This window comes from Gossypium raimondii, chromosome 9 (genome assembly GCF_025698545.1).
Source record: "Gossypium raimondii isolate GPD5lz chromosome 9, ASM2569854v1, whole genome shotgun sequence".
In the NCBI taxonomy this organism is placed as follows: domain Eukaryota; kingdom Viridiplantae; phylum Streptophyta; class Magnoliopsida; order Malvales; family Malvaceae; genus Gossypium; species Gossypium raimondii.
The window spans coordinates 32,954,988-32,976,889 of record NC_068573.1 but is presented as its reverse complement, the minus strand read 5'-3'; the positions used below and the strand labels follow the sequence as shown (position 1 = coordinate 32,976,889).

Sequence of the window (21,902 nt, the reverse complement as noted above, 5' to 3'; positions counted from 1 at the left end):
GCATTTTCATTGAAATAATTAACATTGAACATTAACTCGTTAGACTAACTAACGATATTATAAAAGTAGATGAACTACATTAGGCCAAAATTTAAAGTATATTGATTAAATATCAAGTTTTATCATAGTCTAGATGCCAAAATTAAAATTTGACCATTGCTTATAATGTAAAAAAAAGTAAAGCAAATTTGAAAGAAATGGGAAGCTAAGTGCTAGTTTCTAAGATTCTTATGGTATTCAAATTATATATAACCACATAATGTTTATTAACGATGTTAACTATTTGGACTAATTAATAAAATTATAAAAATATAGGGACTAAATTCTGCTAAAAATAAAGTATATGGATTAAATCTCTAATTTAGGCATGTTAAAAGGACCAAAACTGGAATTTAATCATTAACAAAATGAAAAAAAGGAGGAGGAGGAAATGGAGCATTATGGGTGGTCTACACGTGTCAACAGGAAGGTCATATATATATATATAGGCTGTATTTGTAGGGAAAATTAAAAAATTCAGAAAGCTCAGCAGCGCGGATCACACTTCACATCCGAATATCAGAAGGTTGTGATGACCCAATTCATTACGAGAGCGCAATACTCATCACAGCTCCTTCAGTGCACCAGCCGGGAATCGAACCCGGGTCTGTACCGTGGCAGGGCAGTATTCTACCACTAGACCACTGGTGCACCTTAATCAAAGAGCAAAAATAAAAATTATATTTTACTGTAAAAAAAACAAGCTTAATCCAACAAAGTATATTCAGTCAAGCTTAGTCCATCTTTGGACCTCAAAGCATGACTTAAAATTCGAGTTTTCATTGTGTTTTGGTTTGCATAGTAGTTAGTTTTCTTTAAACATATATTTAAAGTATCTAAATATATCGATAGAGATTACATGACACTCACTCAAAATATATTGTGAAAAATGATACATGACCATTTTAGAGCATAAGTTGAAATATTTTTATAATGTTTAGAGTTGAAATAGATATTATATTTGAAAGCAATTTCTTTTAAATGTTTTACATACGATATTAAAATATATATAAATACTCTTATTATAATATTTGTTTAGATATAGGTGTTTTAATCATTTCTTAATCAAATTGGTACCTCGTGAATCAATTCAATGATGAACTTTATTATAATAAAGATATCATGTATGTAGCTATTTATATTATAAACAAATCATTTGACTGAATTTGATGTCAGAAATTAAGGGACACCAATTCAATCATTTAACACCTCACTCAAATAATAACATATAATAGCATATATGGAAGGTGTTAGTGTTTTATATATATATATATATATATATATATTTATAAAAAACCACTCTTAAAAAAACTTCTCACTCCCACTTTCTTAAATTTTTTAAAAATTACTTTTTTTTAAGTTTCCATTATGTTATTTTAAAAAAATCAAATAATCATATATAAGTTTAAGAAAATAGAAAATCAACTCGAATCAAGTGTTTAAATGATTAATAGATTATAAGTTAAAAATTATAATTAATCTAATTGAATTTATAATTAAATTAAAATTTTTATGATATAAAATTAAATATTTTTATATTTAACATAACAAGAATTACATACAAATTTTATATAAAATATTTTTAAAATATCTTATAAGAGTTAATGATGATTTCTTTATTTACTTTACAAATTTATTACTTTTTAAAAGAGTTATAAACTTTATAAAATAATGTTGAAAAAGCAATAAAATAAAGTTTTTTGTCAAAGAAAGTTAAAATACTCGAAACTCAAAATTAGTATGAAAAAATCAAGAATCGAACTGAATAATAATGAATGACTCAAAAAATCCGACCGATTTGAACTAAACTAAACTCACCTCTAATCAAACACACACAAATATTTAGGTCTATCAAACTATACTAATATTTAAGATTCTTCTGACCCTTCAATTGACTCTCAATTCAGTGAAGAATTTACCAAAATCCTTTATTTTTATAAAATAATAGATATTATTTCGAATGTATTGTTAACTTTTCATATAAAATCTAGAAAAATAGTTGCACATGATGGAAATCAAACTCAAAACATTATGATTTTAATGAAAAAACTTTATAACATAACCCATATTTGGTTATCAATTCAATTTTTTTAAAAATTATTACATAAAATTTCCACTTATATCGTTAATGTGTCTTAATCTAATGCGTGTTTATATGCAAACGTAAAATCATTAAATATTTAATTTAAGTTAAATATAAAATATTAAAAGTAGAATAACTTATTTGCATAATTTAATGAATAAATTTTATTTTCGGGTAATTTACCATTAAAAGCCTAATTTTTTTTAAATTTATCGAAATGGGCTCGATATTTTATTATTTACCGGAATGGGCCCTTTTCCCCTAAATTGCGTCCACGTAAGCGCGATGTCAGGGGACGTGTCAGCAAATCGCGTCCCCAGGAGTGCGCTACACGTCAGCAAATCGCGTCCACATCAGCGCGCTTTGTGTCCACGTTAGCAAAGCGCGCTGACGTGGACGCGATTTGCTGACGCGTAGCGCGCTCCTGGGGACGCGATTTGCCCTGTGCGTGAACAGTGCAACGATCATTTTTTGACTGTTGCCCCCCCAACGGTCCAAAAAAAACTATAAATACCCCCACCCCTTTTTTTTCACAAACTAATCCTCTCTCAAATTTCCTCTCAATTTGCTCTCAAATTCCTTCCAAATTTCTCTCAAATCCATATTTAATCTCAATTTGCTCTCAAGTTCCTCTTAAATTTATCTTAAATCTCTATTTTTGAATAATTTAAAAAAAATTAAAATTTTTTTAAACCGTAAAAATTTGTACGATTTCAGCAATGACCGGAGAATTGACTCGTCTTGATAAGCAGCACATATCGGTGGAACAAATGAAAATGGTAAGCGTTAAATTTAATTTTTAAATATTATTTAAGAATTTTTTATTTATGCATTTTTAGATAATTATTAATTTATTATTTGTTGTAAAAGTCTGTAGATCGGATATTGGAATGCAATATCCGGAATATGCATGCTCCTCCATCACCGTTGGTAAAGAACTACCTGTGGGAAGCGGGTTTTTGGCACGTGGCGATGGTAGGCCGGGGATGCAAGGTGGACCTAAAACTAATCAGTGCGTTGATCAAGAGGTGGAGACCCGAGACGCACACATTCCATCTTCTATGTGGAGAGTGCACTATCACTTTGGGAGATGTCAGTCTGCAATTGGGATTGCCGGTGGATGGGTACCCAGTCACTGGGTCTGCAAAATCTAGCGATTGGGGAGCAGTGTGCTACGAGCTTTTGGGTGCTATTCCGGAGAAAATGGACGGAGGTAAGATCGAGATGGGCTGGTTACGAGACACATTCTCGGATCCGGATGAAGATTCAACCGAAATAGAAAGAATTCGATATGCTTGGGCATACATTCTTCAGTTAATTAGAGGTTATCTGATGCCGGACTCGTTACGGAGCCGCATACATCTAAGATGGCTATTGAAACTCGTTGATTTTAGAGCAGCTGGTAAATTTAGTTAGGGGTGTGCCGTCTTGGCAACGTTATATCGGGAAATGTGCGGGGTGACGCGACCGAGGAAAGCAAAAATCGGAGGTTGCCTGTCACTACTGCAGTCATGGGTACGGTTTCGCTTTCCATTTCTATTCCTCGAGTGGACCACCCATATACATTCCCACTCATAACGAGGTAAATTTTATATTAGATTTTACAATTATTATGTAGATTTTTAAAAATAAAAGTATGCTAAAAATTTATTTAATTAGGTGGAACCATCCGACAAGTCATGCTCGATTACCTACCTCTCTTGAAGATATACGGCTTCTATTAGACCAACAGTTGGAAGCACATGTAAGTATTAAATAAAATTGATATTTCCATCATTCGCTAGTCGATTGGTATTTAGTATTTAGTATTATGTATATAACTAATATTTCTATCATGTTCATATAGTTTCAATGGACACCATACAAGGATCCGACAATTCGGGCAGTAACTCTGGATGAGTTCTTACAAAATCCAAAAGCTTGGCACGCAAAAGTCGCGTTTATCAACTACGCGACCGTAGAGATGCACCAGTCAGACAGGGTGTTACGACAATTTGGGTGTAGACAACCGATTCCCGTGGAACCTGAGGTGTTTAATGATTACCACAAAATCGACCTTCGGCAATTGAATATGGATTGGCCGAGATTCTGGTCCGAGTACATCCAAATGTGGGAAGATCGATATGATTATATACCTACTAAGGAACCGATCATCGTTCCAGAGTTAGCGTGCGTGCCGGAATACATGCCATGGTTTAGGATCCATGGCAAGTCGTATTTACTGTCGCCAGAGAAGAGGCAGCGGCAATTACGTGTCCAAAGGGAAAGACGCGGGCCATTAAATCCAAGACGACAGGACGACGACGCTGACCCCTCAACGAGGCCCAGATATTCACCCGGCCCATCATCAGCGGCCATTCAATCACCAGGCCCAACGATAGCACCGACACAGTCACCCGACCCAGCAGTTCAACCGATGATACCCACGCAACCACCTTTTTAGATGATGCCAAGTGCGATTCCTAGCCCTTTTATGTATTCTAACCCTTATATGTTTCCTTTTCCGAGTCCTATGGCAGGTTGGAGCCAATGGCCTGGTTCAACTCCATTTCCTGTTACGCTGAGTGGACCGCCGATGTATAGGCCAGCGACGCACGAGGGATCGCCAGAGGGGTCGTCGGGGAGCTCTTCTTTTTATCAATCCCACCACCGTATGAGTTTCAAACACCGTCACCGTTGGTGATGCAAACACCTCTACATTCACTATTCTATCAAGGTGGCTTATCGTCCCAACTCCGACAACCAGATGCCCTACCAGAAGAACCAGAATCCCCGCCGGAGGAACCACAACCGCCACTGGAAGCTGGATAAAAGAGGAATCCAGCGCGTTACCGTCGACGACCGTTAACGCCGTGGATTTAACGACAAATTTGGATTTGGATTTAACGACGTGGTAGTTAACGCCGTTTTTGATGCTATGTTGTTTCAAAGCACCAATAAAACTATCCTTGTTGGTAAACTGATTACCAACTTCAAATTCACCCGAATCTATCCCTGAACTTGTACGATCACGCAACCGGTTTGGTAGATCTGGAAACTCTAACGCATCATCTGCAGATAGATCGATATTATGCATGTGGGCTGGAGGTGAGTATGCTCTGAATCATGGATTTTCTTCTTCATCTGAACTCCTTTCAAAGATCTTCGTGTTCATTGGAATAGGCTCCGGTTCAGAAAATAAGCCAACTTCTGCACCATCGGGCCCGGGCTCTCGAGGTGGATCCACATCGGAGTCATCTTCTAACCCACAATCATCTGCAGTTTACGAGGTCCCCTCACCGGTTGACGTAGTAGGGAGTACATCATCCCTTCTTCTGGGAATTTCATAATGTCCCTAATTGGATGTAGATTACCAACCACTAGAACTTGATGCCGTTCCCCAGTACGTATTTCCAGCATAAAACATCGAGCCACTGACGTACATGTCCCATCCACCGACAGAGTGTCTTGTGAGGGATGTGCATTCAACACCGCTACCAAACATGAGCTGTTCCGTGTTTTGTAACCCGCTAACCGAATGTTGGCCAGGGTCGTGTATACATCTTGAACACCGGTGGCAAGTACATTATTTGGCGATGTAAATTGTACATATAACTCAATATAAGGTGCTCCACTAGCAAGATGAGTCTGCACCATTGCCTCCAAGCTACGAGCACCTTTTATGTCGAACGAGTCATATGTCATTGGATCAACAGAAGAACAAAATCGATATATAATAGACAGAACTTTCATTGGCGTCATTCCGAAAATTTTACGCCTAATTCTTTTACGAAGTTTTGTCAAATCTATATTCTGGTTAAAAACCAGTACTACCATATTCTCCGACAAAAAACAACACCAGTCTCGGTGTGGCAAACCTCACCATCGTAATAAATAACAACACTAATACGTTCACTCATATTTGAAACTCTAACCTTCTTAGCCTCTCTAAATTGTTTCTGCTGTGTCTTATGCATTCTGAGAATATTTTTTGCCTCATTTATAGCCTCATTCAAACATGCTATCAGAGTAAAAGCGCGTCCCACGTGGGCGATTTCACAAATTCTTCTCATAAAGCATCCTGCTAGAAGCGATTTTATACTATTTGCTTAGAAACGTCAAGTCAGAATTATTTTTCCAGGACCTACTGTAGCAAAAGCGCGTCCACGATGACACGATTTCACAAATTCTTCTCAAATAGCATCCTGCTTGTAGCGTTGTTTTATACTATTTGCTCAGAAACGTCAACTCGAAATTATTTTTTCAGGACTTACTGTAGCAAAAGCGCGTCCAAGTGGCCGTGATTTCACAAATTCTTCTCATAAAGCATCATGCTTGAAGCGTTTTTTTTAAACTATTTGCTCAGAAACGTCAACTCGAAATTATTTCTTCCAGAACCAACTGTAGCAAAAGCGCGTCCACGAGGGCGCGATTTCACAAATTCTTCTCATAAAGCATCCTGCTTGAAGTGTTTTTTAAACTATTTGCTGAGAAACGTCAACTCGAAATTATTTTTCCAGGACCTACTGTAGCAAAAACGCGTACACATGGGCGCGACTTCAAAAATCCTTCTGATAAATCATCCTGCTTTGATTTTATTTTAAAAATCCATAAACACGAAACGTAATCCAATTTTGAATAAATTTTAATTAATTTAATTACGAAACCCTAATCTCTTATTTATTTACTTTTTTCTCCAAAAACCCTAAAAATCCTAAAAACCCTAAAAATCTTAACCTGGGAAACACGGCGAAATCGAGTCCATAGGGGCGCTGCGTGGCGAAGAAATCGCGTCCACGTCAACACGCTTTTTGACGTGGACACAAAGCGCCGACGTGGACGCGATTTGTCGCCACGCCATCAAATCGCTACCGACGTGGACACGATTTGCTGACACGTCCCCTGACATCGCGTTGACGTGGACACAATTTAGGGGAAAAGGGCTCATTCTGGTGAATAATAAAATACCGGGCCCATTTCGATAAATTTAAAAAAAATTGGCTTTTTTTGGTATTTTACCCTTTATTTTCATGAATAATTTATAAAAAATAAAAATACCAATTTTTAAAAAAGTGCTAACAAAAAAGAAAAACTAGAATTTTCATTTTTCTTGAAAACCAAATATTTAAGATAAAACATATTTTGTCTTTAGTTTTTAAAGCAAGAAGGATAACAAGCCAATTGTAACCCTTTCCGCCACACTCGGTTGCTGTTAAAAACAGGGGGGAGAAAATTAATTGAAAAAGATATGGCAGCTTCCGCCATGGCAACCGGAACCCCCAAGCTCCGCTTCTCTGCCTCAAATCATGGCCGACTTAATCCCGCTTCAAAGCTAAAGGGCTCCGTAAAGTTCCTCATCGACGCCAACAACTGCCCCTCCTCAGCTACTTCCTTTCAACGCTCATTCCCCATTCGCGCCTTCGACTCCCAAACTGATGAAGAAACTCCAGCATTCGATGAACCCAATGCTGCCTTCATCCCTCAGGTCAGTTTGTATTGGCTGATGGAAAATGGGTATTCTTCAAAAACCCAAAATTTAATGCATTTCAATGTAAATTCAAATGATTTTGTGTTTGCTCCCAGAACTTGATTGGATTATGATTTTTAAACAGGAAGATTTGAGTTATGTATTGAAATTAGGAGGTGGTTCAATGGTGGGTGCGGCCATAATTAAGTATGGAAGCATTCTTTTCCCTGAGATTACCAGACCAAATATCGTACAGGCTTTGATAATGATTTCAGCACCCGTTGTTATTGCTGTTTTGTTGTTGATCAAGCAAAGTCGTGTTAAGCAATGAAGGCTAGGCTATAGAGGTGTATGTATATAGATTGTCCTTTAATTTGCGTGTATTCTATTTAACATTTATTGAATTTCTCTTGTTGAGCTTGTACACACATAGATACCTGTAAGAACCCAAAAATGCCAATGCAAGCATTTTGAATTTCACATAAATTGCATAATAAGTGTTTATACTAGCTTCTTCTGAGGTTTAATTTTTCTTGTGATGGTATTAGAGTCATCTCTAAAACTTATTAGCGATATGCTACTAAGACGGTGAGGCTTCGTTATCATGAGGGAGAATGTTGTGATCTTAGAAACACCATAATCCCACATTGATAATATATTAGAGTAGTTAAGGCTATGTTTGGTGTGGTGGAAATATTAAATATGGAGAAGAAAAGTAGAAGGATAATAAACATAATTGATATGTTTGGTATGAAAGATGAAAAATTGGATTGAAAATATATTTAACCTTCTGCCTTCTTTGTGACTAGTCTACCAACCTTCGGGTTGGCATTGCTCACCTCTCTGCTTATTTTTCCCATTTGCTTTGCTTTTCTCTTATGCTTTCGGCATAATAGCCTTAAGATCTCTCCTCCTCGTTATTCAACCTTAGTCCGGCAATGACAGGTAGTGTGGGTCTTGTTGCTCCATGGTTCTCGCCATGGTTTTGCTGTCCATCCTTTGGTCCCTGACGATACCTTAGGGTTTGCTAGGCCCTTTTTTTTCTTTTTTTCACTCTTATGTGAATATCCCTTTCTTTTTCATGAATTACTTTGAATTTTTACACTATAGGAAAATATTAACCAACAAGATAAAGAAAAAAGAGAGAAGAAATCGTTAAAAAGAAATTTGATGAGATTCCATAAGAAGAAACCCAAACTTAAGTAGTTTTACATATTTTCGTAACTCTTTATACTATTAGTATTTGAATTATTATTTGATATATTATCAGTAGAGTTTTTAGACTTCACAAGTGGGTTGAGGTGTGACAAGTGTCATATTTTTTTATGTAATTTATTTTTATTTTTATTACACCCTATAATACACTTGTCAAACCATTACTCTACTTGTGGAGTCTAAAAATTCCATTGATGATGTATCAAATAATTTGGGTTAAAATTTTAATGATCCAACCATTGAATTTATCAAGATACTTGTACTTGTCATACATGTAAAATTTTGAATCTATTTGATATCTTTATAATATTGATATAAAATGTTGTATATATTAATATATATGTTAGTGTTGAGTGACCTAAATTTCTGTTAAAATAAAATACAAGTAGCAAGATAGGGGGATCTGCGAGAGCAAATGTACGTTACATGCTACACAAGTGAAATCTGTATAGAAGTTTACTTCCTCTATTTGATATTTGATTAGAATAAGGTGTTTTAACATTACTGCATTACTTCTATTAGATTTTGTTTAAACTATGGTTTTACAAACTTATAAATAGACATAGTCTATACTCTTCTTGTATCATTCGAATTCGACATAGTGAATTTTCTTCTTTTCTGCCCGTGGTTTTTTTTTTCCTCTGTATGTTCTATTTTCTCCCTTTTCTTTGCAATTCATTGTCATCATCGACGTTCAAATTTCACAATATATTTAACGGTTTGCAGTTTTTTTGCATGAAACAAATAGTTAAAAATTTCTGATTTGTGTTAAACTTGGCATGCATAATCTATATAAATGGAGTATGAAATGTAATGGTTGAATTATTAAAATATTGATCGTATAAAGAAATTACAGAAAAGTACAAAACCACGACGTAAATGAATCTCTCCCCTGTATACATTCATATATATATATTTGTCTCAATAAAATAATTATTATGGGATCTAAGCAATAATATATCTTGAAAATCACAATTGAATTCCCAAGTTAACACCAAATTTGGAATATGAAAGGCATTCACAATTACACTACTTTTAAAAATTATGGTTATTTAAAACGATCTGGATCGCTTGAGTTAAATTTTTAAAAAAGGTGAATAGAATTTTAATTAAATTTATCAAATCAAGAAAACGATTAAATTAATAAATCGATGATCTACCCACCAATTCAAGGGCTGATCTATTCTTTAAACATTTAAAATTTTATTCCTCTACTTTGAATTCCATTAATTTAAGTCCTTATCATCAAAATTGATATAAAGAAAGAAAGAAAGAAAGAAATGTAATTGTTCAGTACAGATCTCGAGCAATGAGTCGTTTCACAATTACTAAAACAATGACCTCATAGCTTTTCCAATGAATTGAAAATCGAACCCAATAGAAGCAGAATAATAAAAGACATCATTTCAACTTTAAGGACACCATTCCCCCAATTTTTGGAACATTCATAATTATGTATTAATAGTAGTTACCAATAAGATTTTCGTAAATTAGCCACAGACTTGTAAATTGTCTATATCCCAATTTTGCATTTTTCATCCAAATTTATTCTGGTTAGTTAAATCTTTCAGTTAAACTAAATTAATACTTGTAATAATTTATTCGAATTAAAACTATATAAGTTAAAAAGGGGTAAATTGTACTTAAGGTCACTAAACTATTAGTGAGTTTATGTTTTGGTCACTCAACTTTAAAAAATTACAAAACAGTGAATGAACTATTCGAAACTTTTTGTTTAGGTCATTGGGCTATTAAGTTTTCATTTTTTTTATTAAATTACGGCTAGCAAATTATCAGTCAGTGTCAAAGAATGGAGAAGAAAGTTGTTTAGATTTTGGTTTGTAGATTCATGACGTTCAAAGCCGTTTTGTGAAAAAAAATTGAATTGTTGATTAGTGCACAACCTAGTAACTTAAATAAAAACCTTCTAATAGTAATGTTTTAAAGCTGAGTAACCAAAACATAAACTTAGTAATAATAATTTAATAACTTGGGTGCAATTTATCATTAAAAAAATATGGTTTTAAATGGGTAATGGGTATGGTAAATAAGCATGGGAGCATAAAAGCATGATTATGAAGTCTATGCAAAGGTTAGGAGACATTGGTAGAATCGCCATCGAAAGTGTGTGTCCTTTAAACTAAGGTTTCTTTGGGGTTTCATTAATACAATGCATTTTGGACCGACCTCCTACATGAATTTTTTAACTGCAAAGGATATTATAGAAGAATAAGAATTAGTCAGACAAATTAAACAGAAACATAGTACAAGAGCCTTTTGGCTTACGTCAAAGAAGCATGCTTTACAAGTTAGAATGTCGAGGTTTCATGTTTATAATAATCAAATTAAAATTAAGTTCAAATAATGCTTAAACCCATCATCCGCCTGAGTCTTATGTGCAGGCCTCGACCTTGATGCACAATTTCATAATCCATACATTTACTCATTTTAAAATTACCATATGCAAATATATTTACATTTAAATATGATTTAATACGATAATATGTACATTATATACATCAATTCACTTCTTCCAATGTTAATGGACTGCTATTGTTCCCACAATTTGTCATATACACATACATACAACACAAAATTTTTACCCAGTTCTTTTTTATGATTAAAAAAAAAAAACAACTTTAATTTACCCGTATCAATCAAGCTTACTAAAAATCAACGTTTACATTTTTTCGTCAATTTGATATTTGTTTTTTTTAAAGTTAAATTTGGCTTTAATCTTAAAAACGAAGAAGCCGAATTTGATCATTTAACTACAAAAAGTTACAATTTTGGTCATTGGGCTATTTGATAAATTTCATTAAAGTCACTGACAAGTTTCGTTAGTGAGCTCTAAGTGACAATTCGACAATTGGTATAGTGGATTAGTACCTATCGATGACCTTAGATCCAAGTCGATCTGATGATCAGTGTAAAAGATCGAAGAAAAAATTTGTTTGAATTTTAGTTTGCGAGTTCTTGACGTCCAAAGATATATCATGAAAAAAATTTGAATTGTAGAGGAGAAGGGAAAGAGAGCTTTCGATTAGTGTAAGCAGTACGAACAGAGAAAGCCATATAACATCTATTTTAACAGTCCAATGACTTAAATAAAAACTTTCAAATAGTTCAATGACTAAATTATAACTTTTTTTTAGTTAAGTGACTAAAAAGAAAACATATCCATAGTTTAGTGACTAATGGTATAGTTTACCCTAATTTTTTTAACGGAAGTACTGACTAAGATGTTAAAATTTTAAACATGACAGTTTGCATGAGAATTTACATATACTTCAAACTATTTTTATGAATTTTATTTTTATAAATTTTAAATTATTTTTCGATGTGACATAAAAGATAAATAACGTCATGTTAACATAAAATACACATGAATTATCACACTAATATTGATAAAAAATTAATGTTTTAATTAATATTCTCATTATAAATAAGTGATTTGATTTTTTTTAAATTTAGTATTATATTAATTTTTTAATATTAGATCAACAGCCCACGTCTTGGTTCATTTTTCAATATGATTTTCATCGTGCATGAGAAAAACACTAACAAAATGAAAATCAAGCGCTCCGATATTGCCACGTCTCCACCAACAACAAGCTTCAAATTGTCACCTTATCATGGACCGGTTTAGTGGGAGCTTATTTTCTTTGTCCATTCTCCCCAAACTTCTATGAACTGACCGTAAAATTCAGCAATTTTCTCGAGAACCAAACAGAAAACAGAAAGAAAAGGTGGTCAGGGCAGGATGTCTGTTTGTTTTGACAGTGGCATGTGGGAAGATGGAGGTGGGTAAATAATTTATTAGTTTGTTTGTTTTATTGGTTACTATACTATATTTTATAATTTCATATATTATTTTATGTTATCTTTATATTATTATAAACAACTTTTTAAATTTAGTTAATTAATAATGTTTACTGCATGTAATAATTTAGAACATTGCTCAACAATATCTTTACTATAATAATATATTTATGTAAATTTTTACAGGATAATTAATATGGTAAATTTTAACATATTTTATTTGGTTCTATGTAAGAGGAGAGGTGACTGACAAGTTACCGGCTGCAGGCAGTTGTCGGGCGGGAAGGAGGGGTGAACGCCGCACTAACCTGCAAAACAGACAGCACGCGAGGTGACTGGTTACGGGGGCAGCAGGTCACTCTCTTTTTTAATAGTCTGTAAATGCTTGTGTGGTTGCTTGGTCAGGTTTATATCCTACATTCACCTCGATTTGGCTCCATTTCGCACGCCCTCCCCTCCCCTTTTCCCCCACTCTCCTTTCCTGCACGTCTACTTCACACTCCTTCACTATACCCATTTTATCGAGGGGTCGAATTGGTGGTGTCATTGGTAATGATTTTATCTTCCAATTCCATCGACAGCTCTAGTGAATTTATAAAGTGAAAAACAGGTGGAATTATGAAAATCGAAAAATTTTCACGTATCAACTCGATTCCATAAATTATGGAGTCGAGTTCACATTTTCTAATTTTTATAATATACATTTTGATTTTAGATATATACCGTTTTTTCACTTTGATCCTTAAAATTTTGTTGACCTACTTTAACCCTTAACGTTATTAGACCTTCCAGTTTAGTCATTTGAAAGTTAAAAGCTAATGATTGGAATATTAAACCAATCATACATTACCACATGTCATATAATGATATCATCATCTAAAATCACAAAAATATTTAAAAATGAAAGTGAAATTACAAAAGTTATTAAAATTCCAAATTATTAAAATTATTAAAACAAAAACTTATAAAATATAAAAATAAAATTTACTAAAATAAAAAGAGAAATTTTAGTATTTTTAAAATTTTATAAATCATGTTTACTAGAGCTTAAACATGAGGTAGTTCTCTTGGAAGGATATCACCAACAACATTTGTTTTATAATTCAATTAATCGAAATTTGTAATTGGTAAATCTTTTAGGTGGTAAATTTGGATAATTTTCTTTAATATTTAGATGATGAAATATAATGTGATTTATAAAACATTATTATTAAAATTTTAGATGTTATTTATTATTAAATTATAAATTATTTGAAAAAATGATCCAAATTTATCACCTAAAAGATCTACCAATTATAAAAATATGGTTTATAAAAATTATCCAAATTAATCACCTAAAGAAATAATATTCTCACGCTCAAACTCTAGTAAATGTGATTTATAAAAATTTAGAAATATTAAATTTCTAAAATATTTTTAAATTCTTTAAACTTTATTTTCCTACTTTTTAATAATTTTGTATTCTGTAATTTTTTCATTTTTAAAGATTTTAAAGACATTTTCCTGATGATTATGTCACAATGATGTCGTTGCATGATGATAGGGTAGCATATGATTTGCCTGATATCCCCACTGGGTTTTTTAGCATCCAAGGGACTACACTGAGAATGTCTAATTATATTAGGAATTAAATTGAAAACATTTGATGGACTGAATTGAGCAAAAAAAACTTTAAGGACCAAAGTAAAAAAAGCGATATACTTCAGGGATTGAAGTGTGCATTAAATCTTTCTATAATTTTGTCTCACTAAGTCTCTCAACAAAGTTTATTTTTTTAAAATTTATAAATAAATATAATTAAAATATAAATACATATAATGTAAAATCAAATTATTATAATATAAACAGAATAAAAATAGAAACAAATAATCAAATTATCACAACAAAATTAATAGAAGTAAACAACTCATGATGAGACTAGAATACCCTCGTATATGTCCAAATTAACCGGGTATTTGCACGCGCTATCATTGGGATTAGGAATGTGTATAATTTAGTAATGCTTGTGTTATATGATAATATTATTACACCATTATAATATCTAAGGTCGAAGCTTAGCCAACTCCCACAGTATAAATAGCAGTGGAAACCAAGGCTTCTTGAGTGCGAAATTCCCGCTTCAAACCCTAAATCCCTGCAAATATCGAAACCAAAAAAGGTTAATTTAAGACCCCATTTTCTTTTACTCAAATTTGCCTTTCTCCCGGGGTTCAAATATCCAGTAGCCAAAACGGGTCTGCCATTGTGGATGTTGGGTTTAGATGCCGACCGTTTGCGAGCCGACCTGAACCGTTTGCTCGCTTTCCTCTTTCACCAGGTATACATTACATTACTCTTTTCCTCTCATTTAGCTCCATCAAGTTGAAAACACTGTTATGGTGTTTTTGAAACAGGGGATATTAGACGAGCAATACCTACAACTTCAACAGCTTCAAGATGAAAGCTCACCTAACTTCGTATCAGAAGTTGTCAACATCTATTTCCATGAATCCGAGAAGCTCTTGAGGAACCTCAGATCTTTACTGTAATCCACCCATCCATCCATCCATCCATCAATCTTCTTCTTCTTCTGTTTTCATCAGTCATTTCTCTTAAAATCATTAATTTCAATGGGGGCAATGCAGGATGGATAGAGAGTTCTCGGATTACGACAAAATGGGAATCCATTTGAATCAGTTCATAGGAAGCAGCTCAAGCATAGGTGCTAAAAGGGTTAGAAATGTTTGTGTCGCCTTCCGTGCCGCTTCCGATCAGAACAACCGTGCTGGGTATAGTATATACATGCATGCATTGTATTTTCTTTATGGGTAAACTATACTAGTAATCATTCAACTATTAGTAAATTTTACTTTTAGTCACTTAATTATGAAAATTTACAAAATAGTCACTTAACTATTTAATTTTGTCACCAGCAGGCAGCAGGTATCAGAATGAAGTTCTTAAAGTTGGCATAATAGCAACTTTAGCCCTTAATATTTATATATTATGTCAATTTAATCTTGATTCTAAAAGTCCAAGCCTCAACATTTACTCATTGTATATTTTCATTTTCTTTATGACCCTTTCACCAAAAAGCTAAAATAACAAATTTATCAACTAAATTTGATCGAATATATAACAAAAATGAAAACAACCAAAATCCAAAATAATAAATTTCCATCTTTTCTCCTCAATGTAATAAAGAAAAGCAAAACTGCAAAAAAAATCAAATTACACAACATGTAAATACTGAGGATTAATTTTCTTTAGAATCAAGACTAAATTGACATAATTTATAAATGTTGAGGGTTGTAGTTACTATTATACCAATTTTAAAAGCTACCACTCATGACAAAAAAAAATAATTGAATAGTTAAATGACCAAAAAATAAATTTACCAATAATTAGGTGATTACTAGCGGAGTTTTCCGTTTCTTTATCAGGGTTGGACATATCGTACTTATCTAAAGCATGTAATTAGCAATTGAAATATTGCAGGTGCTTGAGAGCTTTAGAGCTCTTAGAACATGAGTATTGTATCCTCAAGAATAAATTGCATGAGCTTTTCCAGGTAAACTTTTCATTATTTTCTGCAATATTAATGTATCAGTTTCAACGTACTAACATTTATGAAAAACTATATATATATAATGTAGATAGAGCAGCAAAGGCTACTAGCAGCTGGAGTTCGATACCCAATGCTTAATTAACTAAACCCCCAAAAAGCATGCAGCTTTCATGTTTCACTAAAAGAAAAACCAGACAAGTCCCAGAGCTGGGTTTTGTAATATCTGTAGAGAGAGAAGAAAAAAAAATTGGGAAAGAAAAAGGGTTGTTTTCATTGCAACCTTTGTCATTGATTCTTACTTTGTTTGAGTTTGTCACTTTTGAATCCAATATTATGAAATGAAATTATAGTGCAAAGCTGGTGATATCTGGTTTATCTCTATCTTTTATCCTCAATTTCGGATTTATGTATGTAATTTAATTTCACATAATTTTTTTTTAATTTAAAAAAATGACATTAGCCAGTCAGTCGAGATAAATATTATTATTAATAATTTTGGTTAAAATGTAGTCATGATTTTTTATTTTAATTCAAGTTGGATATTGCTCATTCTAAACATACAATTACTAGTACATTTATTGAATTTTTTTTCTGGATCCCTTTCTCGATCAAAGCATCGGATTTCTAAATTCTCATAGGGACTCTTCGGAATTCTTTCCAAGGCTTGTTGAATCATTTTTATAGATTCCGTCATTTCACTGATTCGGGCTAAATAACGAGCTAATGAATCTCTTTCTTTTTGCCATTGGATTTCCCAATCAAATTTGTCGTAACACTCATAATGATCAAAATTTCGAAGATCCAATTTAATTTCAGATGCTCGTAGCATTGGGTCTGGTAAACCCCAATTTATTGCTTCTTCTCCACCAATAATGCCCATCCCTTCAATTCGTTCTAAAAAAATAATATTTGTGTAATAAGTTTTTGATATTCAACAATTCCTGTTAAAAAATAATCACAGAAATCTAAACATTTATCTATCCAACCGTAAGGTAGATCGACTAGCACCATTCTGTACGAAAATAATTATGTATCATTCTCATACCGATGATAGCTTCAAATAAATCATTTACTAATTCTCTTTCTTTGAAAATATAGAAAATGATCCAAACCATAATAGATGAGAAGCTATACGACTCAACTCCAACATAATTACTCTGATATAGTTGGCCTTTTTAGGGGCTTGAATATTCCCCAATTGTTCTGGTCCATTTACGGTTATTGCTTCCATGAACATAGTGGCTAAATAATTTCAATGCATTACATAAGACAAATATGATATAATTGTTCGGTTTTTAGCAATTTTTTCCATTTCTCTATGTAAATAACTTAATATCAGTTCACAGTCAACAATATATTCAGCATCTAGAGTAACGATGAGACGAAAAACACCATGCATTGATAGGTGGTGAGGCCCCATATTAACTATCATAAGGTATTTTTCTATAGGTGATGGATTCACAATTAGACTTTTTGTGTTGAAAGGAGTGTGTTGAAGAAAAATATATGCCAATATTTTAATAAAAGTAATTAACAATATTAATTATTTGAATTAATTAATAATATTAAAAAATAGAGACACTAAGTTATACCAAAGTAAAGTGAAGACACTTTGATAAATTAAAATTTTAAGTGTTGAAAAATTAAGAATTGAATTTTTACTGCTAAATTTTATAAGTGTTGAATTTATATTAGAAAATTATTTGATAAATTAGTAAATATAAGTACAATATCTAATTATGTTGTTTGATAAAAGTAAATATTGATTTTTAAAAGATTATTTATTTTAAATTTTAATTTTACTAATATGATATTTTATATTATTTTGAATACTTTTGAATAAAAATAAATATAGTAATTTAAATATCTCAATTTTTTTAAAAATGATAATTTATTTATTTTTTAAGAAAACAAAATCGACTTAATATTTTCTGTGATAAGTAACTAGCTGCCTAGCTATCTTATTCAAGATTTTTTATTGAACTTTTATATTAAACAAAAATTAAAATAATTACCAAACACATTTAAAATATAATGTATTTCATTGTCAGTCTTCCGTTATTATAATAATAAAATGCAAAAAAGAAGGAATTTTAAAATAGCTCTCGAGCCTTGGTTATATGACTTAAATGATAAAACACCAAACCAACTAGGACAAGGGGAGAGCCAGTGCCGTAAAGGGCCTGTTTCACCCATTTATACAATGGAAATGCATGCATTGCAAGGGCGTCTGAGAAAAACAGAATCACAAAGCTCATGTCTAAATAAAAAAGTGGGAATAACATAATGCTAAATTATGCAAACCAAATCTATTCATCGTCTTAGCAGTAACACATTAAAACATACACAACAAAGCAGTTAATCTATGTCACATAACATGTTTTTATGTCCAATTTGAAACTTGAGTCACTAACCATTTTAAGTCATGAGTTTCCAGCTGCTTATGATCTAAAGTTTCCAATGTTCAAAACCTACTTCCTAACACCATACATTTTACAGTCATCCAATGACGTTACACGGATAACAACATACAAAATGACAGTACTACGGGATAGCTCGGAGATATAGTTTCTATGTTTAACAGCTTACGGAAGCCGGTCCGGGTTGTTGTGGGGCATCAGTCTGAACGCTTGGTTCAAGCTTACCATTTTCATTCACCCCCACATCCTCTACCTCAACGTTACACTTTCCAGCAGCCTCTTGGACGCTTTTCTCTTTCACCTCTCCCTCGGGAACAGGGATTGTTTGATTCAAATTCTCTTTCTCTACATCCCCATTAGCTTCCAATGACATAGTTTCTGGCTTTTCTATAGGGGCATCAATACAACTAGCTGCTACAGGTTTCTCTTGAACTTCCATTTGAGTCGAGGTTTCTTCAACAACAACAGCTTCTTCTTGCTTGGCTTCCTCGATCTTGGCATCCGTGGTTGCAGTTTGATCAGCTGATAGCATTTCACTTCCGTTCTCAACCTGATTATCAACGGAAACATCTTTTCCTTTTTCACCTTCTGTGGTTTCCTTCTCGGTGGCTTGTGTATCTTCCTTTTCGCTCTCTTTCTCACCCTCAGATTTTTCAGGAGCAGCCTCGGCTTCCTCGTCTTCCTTCTTTGCACTGGATGATTTTCGGCCTCGCTTCTTCAGGGGTTCCTTCTCTGGGGTCGGTGTAGCCTTGGCCTTTCCACTGATCCTTGCTGATCTTCTAGGGGTCTCACCGGTACCCCAATCGAACTCCGTTATTGGAGGATTACCTCTATGCGATTTTAGATACTGCTCCAATTGTTTTCGGTTATTAATCTCCTCTCCAGTTGGTGCAATGAACATGACCTCTGTCTTCCTTGGCGAACCAACTTTCTTAGGAAAAAACTGTAAGCAATGAACAGTAAATACATGTTATAAAAGTAGCACTAAAGCCATCAATATCAAGTAAGATAAGAAGCACATTAACTCGAACACCGAAATATTCAAATAAAAATGTTATAGGACATCCCTGTTTTCAATCATACGGAACAAGTTAAAGGCACAAATTAGTAGCACACAGATCAAAGGCTGATTTGTTACCATAAAAAAATTATTGAAGATTTTTCTCTCAGTAAATATTTTATAAAATCAAGTGATATGCAATAAAAAAGGGGTACTTCCAGCAGCATGAAGAACCGGAGCAACATACTCCCTAGAACGTTTATTTTCATGGGATCATCCATTAATACATGAAACAAACATTATCTAGAAAACAATCCAGCACTCGAAAGCCAGATAGAGCTGCAATCCTCTTTGCACAAACAAGATTAGATAGTTCAATTTAATAATAAAGCTGTTTCACCACTTAAACTCGAGACCTCTGACCCATGAAACAGCAATTCATCACATTCTCATAAGAACTCATGGTTATCTCCAGCTATGTCTCAAACTTGGGTGTGAGTGTATGTTCGTTTTTCTCTAAGATAAAGGAGGACCTTGAAAGATTACCTCATGTCTAGGTGTTAGACATGGATGCTTAAAAGGAAAAACGAAGATTTGGAGCAATATAGATCTCAGGCATTCAATTTTGATAAGTTTACTACCCAGTCATCAGAAGCTAACCTTTTCTTGCTTATAACCATATATCGACTTAGGGAATAGATTTTGCATGAGAACGACAGTGTCTACACCGCACTGTAAAAGACTGGTGCAGAAGAATCAATAAAGCATCATTTTATACCTTTATTCATTTGGTGCAACAATCAAAATCCCATTTTAACTGAGACGAAACATGCCATGTTCATTTTTTCTTTAAGTACCCAGGGTCTGATACATCTCTAGACATGGAGTATACGGATATGACCCTCCAAAATCCTCCGAATATATGAGAAAACTTAGGAGAAACTTGAACATACCAGTATCAAACACAAACATGTATCCGACACTCAGACCCGAGTTTGAGTAACATAAGTGTTAGGTTTCAAGTACCATAAAAGAGAACGCAGCAGAGTTCATATGGGGAAAACAGCATAAAGAGGATTTCCCCTTTCTTCAAAAAAAAAAAAAACAAAACATTGGGAAAAACATGTCAAGAAAAATTTTTGTTTTCCTGATTCTGTTATGTAATATACTTAGTCAATATGTTAGAATAAAGTTAACTTAAACATTGTTGAAAACTGAAAAGATTAAAAGTTCCACAAAAACCCTAACTTCCAACTATCACCATTAAAACAAAGGTTCAACCTTCAAAGCTAAACCCTAGAGATAAAAATTGTCACCATAAACAAATTAAACTACATCATCACAATACACCCATAAAAACACAAAATAATCAGTAAATTCCCAAATAAACAAAAAAGAAAACCCAAATTTTCAAAGACCAAAAAAAGGGGAAAAAAAACTGCTAAAGCAAATTAAAATTTTAAAAAACTTAAAGGAACAAGGAAATTGATACATACAAACATAGAATCAAATTAATTACACTTTTAAAAAAATAAAAAAGAAAGAAAAAAAAAGTACCATTTTCTTCCAAGAAGCAGGTGCTGGAAGCTCAACAGAAATAACTTCCTCTTTACTCTCCATTTTTTTTCTCACCTGCAAAGAAAATTAACAAACAATTTTCTCTCAAAACAAACAAAAAGAAAAAAATTTGGCTGCAAAGAAATTCTCCTTCTTTACCTGAAGAAGGGATTTTTTTTGCTGTCTGAAATTTATTTCTTGTGTTGTGTTGTGTTGTGTGGTAAGAAGAGGAGCTCAAAAACCGTTGAGAGTTAGGGAGGAATATGCTCTTTATAAAATAAAAAATAAAAGTAAAAATAAAAGGAAAGGGATTAAAGTTACAAATAGAGGTAGGGAGAGTTGTGTGAAGAGTTGAAATTATTTCCAATGATAAGTTGCCACGTCTTCGAATGCTTTAAATGTTTTACGCTGTGATTCGTGAATCCGGATTTATCAATTTGATTTGCACGCCAACGTTGAGAATTATTATTATTATTTTACATGTGATTTAACTCAAAAAGACCGTCTCAGTTTTATTATTAACATAATAAACATTTCAGCCATGATGAAACCCTAATTTTTTAATCAATTTTGCCTTTAATATATATATTTTTAGTTAAATTTATTATTATTTGGATAATTATAAAGAGAAAATTTCAAAAACATCATAAAAGTATTTAAAATTAAAAAAACAATAAAATAGATATGAATTGTTATGGAAAATGTCATGTCAGTATCATGGGGCAACTTTTTGTTTAATTTTTTTACTAAAATTTAAATTTTAAAGTGATTAA

General features: G+C 32.9%; 3 protein-coding genes, 2 non-coding genes and 1 pseudogene across 5 annotated transcripts; 2 read left to right on the top strand and 4 right to left on the bottom strand.

Annotated features, from left to right (window-relative positions):
- Nucleotides 1–521: 521 nt before the first annotated feature.
- LOC128033018 (small nucleolar RNA snoR114) lies at nt 522–613 on the bottom strand. The gene has a single exon (XR_008189354.1). It is a non-coding gene; the product is annotated as a small nucleolar RNA snoR114 (small nucleolar RNA).
- Nucleotides 614–619: 6 nt separating this feature from the next.
- TRNAG-GCC (transfer RNA glycine (anticodon GCC)) lies at nt 620–690 on the bottom strand. The gene has a single exon. It is a non-coding gene; the product is annotated as a tRNA-Gly (tRNA).
- Nucleotides 691–7,264: 6,574 nt separating this feature from the next.
- On the top strand, nt 7,265–8,077 carry LOC105799107 (uncharacterized). Its single transcript, XM_012629486.2, has 2 exons — nt 7,265–7,586; nt 7,714–8,077. The coding sequence occupies exons 1-2, from the start codon at nt 7,350–7,352 to the stop codon at nt 7,897–7,899; spliced, it is 423 nt and encodes a 140-aa protein (XP_012484940.1). The 5' UTR covers nt 7,265–7,349; the 3' UTR covers nt 7,900–8,077.
- A 6,652-nt stretch (nt 8,078–14,729) lies between these two features.
- Nucleotides 14,730–16,499, top strand: LOC105797911 (pseudo histidine-containing phosphotransfer protein 6). The gene is made up of 5 exons (XM_012627788.2): nt 14,730–14,922; nt 14,999–15,129; nt 15,230–15,373; nt 16,083–16,155; nt 16,241–16,499. Exons 1-5 carry the CDS (start codon nt 14,854–14,856, stop codon nt 16,292–16,294), a joined length of 471 nt encoding a protein of 156 aa, XP_012483242.1. The 5' UTR covers nt 14,730–14,853; the 3' UTR covers nt 16,295–16,499.
- A 173-nt stretch (nt 16,500–16,672) lies between these two features.
- Nucleotides 16,673–18,410, bottom strand: LOC128032590 (NAD(P)H-quinone oxidoreductase subunit H, chloroplastic-like; annotated as a pseudogene).
- Nucleotides 18,411–18,436: 26 nt separating this feature from the next.
- LOC105799106 (methyl-CpG-binding domain-containing protein 11) lies at nt 18,437–21,444 on the bottom strand. The gene is made up of 3 exons (XM_012629485.2): nt 21,289–21,444; nt 21,130–21,204; nt 18,437–19,515 (listed from the first exon to the last, which is right to left on the bottom strand). Exons 2-3 carry the CDS (start codon nt 21,190–21,192, stop codon nt 18,730–18,732), a joined length of 849 nt encoding a protein of 282 aa, XP_012484939.1. The 5' UTR covers nt 21,193–21,204; nt 21,289–21,444; the 3' UTR covers nt 18,437–18,729.
- Between the last annotated feature and the right edge of the window lie 458 nt (nt 21,445–21,902).